Below are 8,609 nucleotides of genomic sequence, written 5' to 3' on the forward strand. Positions count from 1 at the left end.
ATCTAGCTAAGAATGGACGACACTCTTCTGGCCAATCTAAATGTAACATAGACACAGCGCGTGTCACCACCTCAAGGAGATCCTTAAACGCCACTGATTGCGTAAACAGTACAGAGGGGGAACGCTGCCCCCCAACCTCCCTGCGAAACCGAGTGAACGGAGTCAGGGGAAATGGCAATAAAACGGAAATACCCATCTCTTGCTCCGCTTATGTTAACTCAACTTGTTAAACCCATGATTGAGCCAAAGCTGAAAATTCTGCCAAGTGGGATCGGAGAGTACGCAGAGGGAATCCCTCACAATGCACGCAGACGGCTCCCTCAAAAGCCGACTGGGCATGCTCCTCTCCCAAACAAACAATACAAAGAGAGTGCGTGTCATTCCCCATGATATAGCGGGGGCATGGATGCATGCATCTCTTAAAATGTTCGGATCGTAACATAGTTTTTCTCTTCCTGCTTAGCTTTCCCTAGAAAAAAAAAAAAAAAATATATATATATATATATATATATATATATATATATATATATATATATATATATATATATATTTCCCTGCAGTAAACAGACAGGACAGACAATTAAGACACATACACAGAGCTTCCTGAAGACAAAGAAGCTGGAGTAATGTGACGTAGATTCACTTATATGGACTTTCTGGCACGTAAGCACTTCGTCACATGTCCTTCCTCACAGAAGCATTCCCAGAGCATCAGGCCTGACGCAGCAAAAGGGAACACACTACCAGAATGCCCCCTAATGTTCCGGCAGAGAATGTCCAAGCAGAAGTCCTGACACTTTCATACACTCATTGTTTCTCTCACACAAGTAAGATAATCCATAAATACATTTAACGTAGGTTTGATTAGGTTTATTTCATATTTAAAGTATGATCTACATTAACATTGGGAAAATATATTTAAAAATAATGTAATTCAACAGTAAACATTTCTATTCCAGTTAATGTTAAGGAGCACAGGAAAACATATATATATTACATAATTATGTACATAATTATAATTATATTAACATAATTAAATACATAATTATATTATCCATATTATATCCATATATGTTTTAGCTCTTGTTTTATAGTTAAAGAGTTTCACACATTGTCTTACAAGGTGTTGATGAAGCCGAGAGTTCATGTTTTCACACATATAGACTGAGGTGTTAAGACGACTCTGTAGAACGAACATGAACTGTGTTTAATCTCATTCTAACACACCCTGCTCTCTTTAATAACATCTGAAAATTGTTCTCGTTTTTATAGGCTTTCAGAGAACCATTGTGTTGTGATCCATTTTGTACAGTAATTCAGCTGTGGTATTAAATACACAAGTACACAATACAAAAACATCACCAGTTAATGAATTAAATGTCAATAAAGATGCATGACTTGAACCAGCTAGCATGATTACACACAGGATGTGCTGAGCATGTTAGCTTCACAAGCCAAGCACTTTCCTTCGTTTTTAAATAAAAGCAGCTTTTTAATAGACATGCTCTGAATTTAACTGACAATGTAAACCCACAGTTGTAGCATAAAGAAGAAGGAAATGGTGACAATTCTGTTACAAAGAGCACTTTATAGTAGAGGATGTCATTCAGTCATGAAGCTGAATATTTATATTAATAAAATATTCAATAATATATTCAGAATGTTTTTTTAATTAGACTTAATTGTCTTTGAGCAGATGAACAAAATATTTTTTTATAGGAAGTGACTTCAGCAGAACGAGAAGACAAGACAACAGCAACACTTGTTAACCACACACACTCCTCTTCACACTTCTATTTTTTGCTCAGTTGTTGGACACAAGAATCTAAAAGTTACGGTAAGAAAAAAACTTCATATTTTTAATGGCTAATTTCTCTCATTAATCTAAAATCTACATTTCCTGAACATTTACAGGCTCGCTGCTCAAAATATTTGATTTCATGACACAATATGGTGATCAGTTATTTCTGATGTATTGTGGTGTTGCTGGTAAAAATGCAGTGACTAATTCAGAAGTGACTAATTCAGAAATTAAAGCAAAATTGTGGTTATGCAAAACATCCTCATCTAGACATCTTAAGCACACACTCTTTAACTCAGGCTGTTCTTTCTTTTCTATTTGGCTGTTGAACACGAGGGTCATGTAGGCACTGTGGAGGCAGAACATACAGTACAAAGACATTTTTATTGTGACACATATCATGTAACACAAAATGTTTTTAGGTATCATGAGGTTATATTGAGATATTTTGGTTGTGTGACATATTTCTTTGCCAAATTAAACCAAACATTGCGGAAATGTTGAAAACTAAACCAAGGGAAGTGTAAATGATTATGTCATCACACTTTCCTACCACTAGGGGTTTCAGCTCAGGAGTAGTTCTAAATACACAAACATCCTCGTGCACAGGAATAATTCACTTTCAGTCCATAGAAACACATGCAAACTTTAAAGTGAGGTTATTTTGACCTGCTTTTGTTTTTAACTTAATTTTAATGTATTGTGTTTAACTTACATGTGTTTAGAAAATCTCTCCTTCAAATATCAGATTCTGCTAAATCTATTAATCTGTAATTAGTGCATGACAATTAAACACATTTGAATCATTCATTATCTGCTTTGAACAGAGCTGGTATCAGTGAATTCATGCACATATTTTCATTTGTAGCTTGTGAATGTTCCAGTACAGTGATTTATTAATATTTCTGTAAATGTTTAAAGAGTCTCCTATTATTGGTAGAATATAGTGTGATTATTATGTAAGAAATGACAGACAGTGTGTGTGGTGTAAACTCCTGTGTGATGGAGTAGTGTGATGAAGCAAACTTACTGTCTCCACCTTACTGAAGTTGATTATTTTATGTTTTAGGTTGTATATAGAATCTTTATAGAAGAATGATGTCCCTTAAACCGTCTTCTCTGCTTTGTCTGATTTTTCTCCTCATGATGACAGGTGAGTCTTACCTTTATATTGTCACAGTCACACACACTGGAGTCAGTACAAACTGATTTAATCACCAAATCTGTGCTTGTTCTTAAAGTCAATTTAAGAATTCTGAGTAAAATACGCAAAAAAAAAAATATGCCTGCTTTGTTTATTTTTAAGGATCTAAATGCAGATTCAGTTTGAATATTAATTCCACATTACATTTTTCTTCCAGTCATGAAGAATAGTTTTTATTTGTGAGTGAACTGAGTGTTTGATGGGGTTCATGATCTCTAATTACCTCTTTTATGTATCATGTTTCAGCTCTTGGGAATGAATGGAGTGTGACATACAGCCAACTTAAACTCTGTGCTTTAAACAGATCTACAGTGATTATGAACGTTTCTTACACACACCCACTAAGTCTTACAGTGACAAAGAGGTTTTGGTTAATTAACCCAGTTCCGGGAAAAGAGTGGACTGATCTGTATAATGTATCAGGTTACTCAGGCAGAGTGACATATTTAACATATGTACAGAATCACTTCCACCTCAGACTGAGTGATGTGAAGAAAACAGATGAACAGATGTACTACTTCAGAATTGAAACAGACATAGAGAAAGAAACATACCTGGGTTTTCCTGGAGTTATACTCAGTGTGACAGGTAAATAATATCATCTTATTTTATATAATTAGTTAGACTGAAAATAAGATGTTTTGTTCATCTCGCCTTGCTCTCTTTTCCATGAGGCTGATTATGATGATGGTTCTTTCCTTAATGATGGTTCTGCTGAATTATTCTCCCTCTGTGCCCATGCTCGTTCACCCTTTTTTAAGTCTTATCTGTATCATTGATGTCTGACACAAGCCTTGCTTCTGTTTCCTTCTTGTTTTTCATGATTTTATTCACAATAATCCTGCTTTTGGTTTCTGCCTGTTTATTGTCTGTCTTCATTCACACATTTCTAAACGTTAAGCTGGTCCCAAGCGAGTGGATGTATGTAATCAATTACCTGTTTCATTCTAGTGTTGCTAGCAGAGTAACACATGGTGTAGTTCATAATATTAACTATGGACTAACTATTACTAACTGTTATTTTTATATTCCTACACAGAACTGTTTTGGGGAAATGTTTTGCTTGTGGTACCTTTTTAGTGAAGACTAAGATAATGTTCTTACTGAAAAAGTTTCTTACTGAAGAGTCCTTGAAACATTTATACTGCTACATGTCAAGGTTTTTCTGTCAAAGTACAAAGTGTTTTGTCTGATTGATCTGATCATTAAGTGGCTGGTAAATAGTGACTAGTCTCCAGATAGAAACCACTTTGAGAGCAGAGTTTTAGAAGTAGACGCTCTACTGGCTTCAGGACCACTTTTATGATTTAACGTTTCTCTGTTTGTTTAAGATCTTGATCTTCAGATTGCTCCTGCAGAAGTGACAGAAGGACAATCAGTCATTCTGACCTGTAAAACCACCTGCAGTCTGACTGATCCAACATTCATCTGGTACAAAAACAGCAGAGATTTAACCACAAAGACCAGCAAGAACAAGGAAGTCCTTCTGCAGTCGGTCAGCAGTGAGGATGCAGGCAGTTATAGCTGTGCTGTAAGAGGATATGAACATCTCCACTCTCCTGTTCAAACCCTCAGAGTCAGATGTGAGCTTTATTTACCTTCTTATATATACTTTATAACCTGATAGTTAATAAAGGAAAACAAAATAAAGTACTGATGTAAGTGTGACATGTGGAGTCCATGCCAACTCGAGTGCAAACTGTCATTAAAGCAAAAGGGGGAAGGCCCAAATACTCTTATATTTAAAATGATATTTGTTGTCAATATTAATCCTTAAAATAAAAATTATTGTATTATTGTTGTATTAACTGAATCTATTAATTAATTCATTCTGGAAGCAATTTCATATTTGTGTTGATTAGTGAAATAGAGTGATAATTAGAGCAAATAGTTTATTTGTTTTTTGGTTTATGAAAGTGGAATTCATGTGTGGTGGTAAATTCACTGGTTATTTCTTTATTTCTTCTGTAATTCTAATGAACTGTTTTCCTAAAATACTTATAGAATTTAGCAGGAACTCAACCTGCCCCTGGTGATTTGTTATTGTGGTGTTGGAGTTAATAATATTATTATTGATCTGTGTGATTTGTATCTTGAAATATTTTTAGTTTTAATTCTAAGAATTTCAGAAAAGTAGATAAAAACCATATTGAATCCCATTCTGACACTAAAGGAAAGAAATACAACCATTTACAGAAAGGTGTCTCTGATTTATCCCAATAAAAAAGATTCAGATATAATATAGAGCCAAATGTAATAATGAAAAAAGGGGCAGAAATACCATGAACTGCTTTCCTCACTCTGGTAATGGAACTCTCTAGATCGTCCAGAGAACGTCTCAGTGTCCGTCAGTCCCTCTGGTGAGATAATGGAGGACAGTTCAGTGACACTGACCTGCAGCAGTGATGCTAACCCACCTATGCAGAGCTACATCTGGTTCAAGGGATCTACATCGGTAGGAAAGGAAAAGACCTACAGCATCTCCAAGATCAGCTCTGAGGACAGTGGAGAGTACAAGTGCAAGTGCAGTAATGAAGTTGGACATCGGTACTCCAACAGTGTGACTCTGAATGTTCTGTGTAAGTTAAAGCTGAAGTTCCCTTTCAAGGGAACTCAACGCTGCGTCAGTGCTGACGCTATGGGAACGCTTCTGTGAAGGTCTGAAGCTCTGTGTGCACACACGCCATTTTAATGGCTCGGGAAGAACACGTGACTGAGTTATTACGCGCCAGCAAGTCCATATAAGGGCATCTACGTCACACTACTCCAGCTTCTTTGTCTTCAGGAAGCGCTCTGTGTATGTGTGTCAATTGTTTGTCCTGTCTGTCTAGTACAGGGAGAGAAAAATGTATATTTTTGGGAAAGCTAGGCAAGGAAACAATAATGTGTTGCAATAAGCATTTTAAGAGATGCGTGCATCCGTGCCCCTGCTTTATCACAAGGGACGACACGCACTCTCTTTGCGTTGTTTGTTTGGGAGAGGCGCATGCCCGGTCGGCTCTCAAGGGAGCCGGCTGCGTGCAATGTGCGTACTCTCCAATCCCGACCTGGCTGTAATTCCCAGCTTCGGCTGCGCCTCGTTGTACGAGGTTTGCAGGTTGAGTTAGCAGATATGGAGCAGGAGACGGGCTTTTCCCTTTCTCTTTCCCTCTCCCCTAACACCGTATACTTGGTTTCGGTTTCGGGAGCTCGCACTGCGATTTCTCCCAACCCGGAAGAGAGCATGTTGCTTCTGCGTCAGGCTCTGAGGAGCTCGATGTGGGTGGGGAAGGGCTTCCCCCCTCTGTACTTTCGCTGGTTGAATTAGCGGATATGGAGCAAGAGATTGGGGTTTCCCCTTTCTCTTCTCCTCTCCCCAACACCGTTCGCTCATTTTCAGTTTTGGGAGCTCGCGCTGCGATTTCTCCCAACCCGGAAGTGAGCATGTGGCTTTCCGCAGCGGGCTCTGAGGAGCTCGATGTGGGCTGGGAGGGGCTTCCCCCACTCTGAATAGCCGACACAATCAGCTGTGTTTGAGGAGCTCCTAGAGGTGATGACACGCGCTATGTCTAAGCTAAAATTAGATTGGCCTGAAGAGAGAGTAAGTGTCGACCGTTATAAGCTAGACGACCGCTGTCTGACTTCAGGCCGCAGGCCACCTTCACGTGGGCGGCTGCCGTATTTTCCAGACCTCCATGCCGAGGTGTCGAGGTCTTGAAGAATTCCATTTTCAGCACTTTTTTTTTCTCCTGCCATGTCGGCCTAATCAGCCATTAAAGGGCTTGAAAGCCATGGTATGGGGCAATGCCTGGGATTGAGGAGACACTTACGGGCTATCTCTCACCTACATCTGAGCTCCACCGAGCCACTGACTTTGCGCTCCGTGCCACAAAGCAGACGGCCCGCTCCATAGGCCGTGCAATGGCTGCAATGGTTGCCACAGAGAGGCGCCTGTGGCTCAATTTGGCTAATATTAAAGATGAGGATATGTCCTCTCTCCTGGACACCTCGGCGTCACCTCAGGGCTTGTTCGGCAATGCAGTGAGTGCTGTCGTCGACAGGCACCAGAAGGTAAAATGCCAGTCGGCGATGTTCAGGCTTCCCTACTGTCTGCCCTGCCGCCTCCGTCGTTTCAGGGAGCAGTGGGGTCTGTGTCTGCTCCTCCTCCTTGCATGAATCTCCCTGGGTTGGCACCTGCCAGTTTCAGGGCACCCTGGAGGTCTGCGCGAGGTTGACACCAGTATCAGACAGCCAGGCAGCATGGAAACTTCTGCCAGGGGTGTCTCAGTAGGTCCTGGATACCGTAGAAAAAGGCTACAGGATCCAGTTCTCCTCCCATCCTCCGTGCTTCCGGGGTGGGCTGCCCACGATTGTTGGCAGACACCAGGGGGCGTTCCTCCAAGAGGAACTCTCTCACTCCTGAGGAAAAGGGCCATAGAGCATGTTCAACTCCCAGAGTGGGACTTCAGCTTTACAGCCAATACTTCATTATTCCTAAGAGGGATGGGTAGCTGTGTCCGATTTTGGACCTGTGGGCTCTGAACTGTACTCTGAAGACTTACAGGTTCAAGATGCCCAAGCTCAAGGTTATCGTGTCCCAGATCAGGTCCAAGAAGTGGTTTGTGACAATCGACCTTGAGGACGCTTATTTTTAAATAGGCATTCTGCCAGAGCACGTGTTCTTCCTTTTTGCCTAGCCCTTTCACCACGCACGTTTACAAAGTGCATGGACACTGCCCTGGCACCATTGTGTCTCCAGGGCATCCGTGTACTGAATTACCTGGACGACTGGATCGTTCTGGCCCAGTCGAAGGCTAGGGCGGCCAGTCATCGAGATGCTGTGCTTGCCCATATGAGGTCTCTAGGCCTCAGGTTGGACCCAAAAAGGTGTGCTTTCTCCTTTTCGGTGAACCACCTTTCTGGGGCTAGTTGGGGACCCCACCACGTTGCGGGCACATCTGTCTCCCGCTCAGGTGGCTTCCATCTTGTCAGCGGCGAAAGCTATTCGGCTAGGCCGAGGCCTCTCTGTCGCCGAGACACAGAGGATGCCCGGCCTCGTGTCAGCAGCAGCCAACGTTATCCCTTTGGTTCTGCTCCACATGAGGCCATTCCAGCTCTGGCTCAGGGGTGCAGGCTTTCATCCTCACAGACATCCCCTCAGGGTTATGCGCTGTTGGCTTCATACCCTTCTTTTGTGGAAAAGACCCTGGTTTCTGGCCTTGGGTCCCACTCTAGGGGCGTGTCTCAGGGCGGTCTGCATTTGTGCTCCCATTTTAGGTTGGCACAGCAGATTCTGCGCTGGGCAGAGACCAGGTTCCTTTTGCTGAGAGCAATTTTCATTTGCAAATAGGGAGGCAGACTTCCTGTCGAGGCAGGTGCTGAGGCCCGGGGAGGGGCATAGATGCCATGAATGTCATGAATGCCATGACATTCGGGGCATAGATGCCATGAATGTCATGAATGCCATGACATTGTTGTGGACGTGGCCGAGGCTCCGTCGGTGCACCTCCCCCCCGGTAGTTCTGCTCCTGCAAGCCCTAGACAGAGTGCAACACGACCGGGTCAACCTTCTCCTAGTTGCCCCTCGTTGGCCTTCTTGAGTTGGTTCACGGTCCTCCCTCCCAA

At 42.0% G+C, this 8,609-nt stretch overlaps 1 protein-coding gene across 1 annotated transcript; it reads left to right on the forward strand.

The window, feature by feature from the left end:
* The first annotated feature begins 3,224 nt into the window (after window positions 1–3,224).
* Window positions 3,225–4,669, forward strand: LOC113636369 (Fc receptor-like protein 2). The gene is made up of 2 exons (XM_027136449.2): window positions 3,225–3,593; window positions 4,337–4,669. The coding sequence occupies exons 1-2, from the start codon at window positions 3,236–3,238 to the stop codon at window positions 4,627–4,629; spliced, it is 651 nt and encodes a 216-aa protein (XP_026992250.2). The 5' UTR covers window positions 3,225–3,235; the 3' UTR covers window positions 4,630–4,669.
* The last annotated feature ends 3,940 nt before the right edge of the window (window positions 4,670–8,609 follow it).

The sequence above is a fragment of the Tachysurus fulvidraco genome, chromosome 18 (assembly GCF_022655615.1).
Source record: "Tachysurus fulvidraco isolate hzauxx_2018 chromosome 18, HZAU_PFXX_2.0, whole genome shotgun sequence".
NCBI classification, from domain to species: Eukaryota; Metazoa; Chordata; class Actinopteri; order Siluriformes; family Bagridae; genus Tachysurus; species Tachysurus fulvidraco.

Coding starts and splice junctions, on each gene's coding strand:
- LOC113636369 (XM_027136449.2), top strand. CDS start 3,236: ATGTATCATGTTTCAGCTCTTGGGAATGAATGGAGTGTGACATACAGC. Junction 3,594..4,336: donor AGTTATACTCAGTGTGACAG/GTAAATAATATC, acceptor TGTTTGTTTAAG/ATCTTGATCTTCAGATTGCT.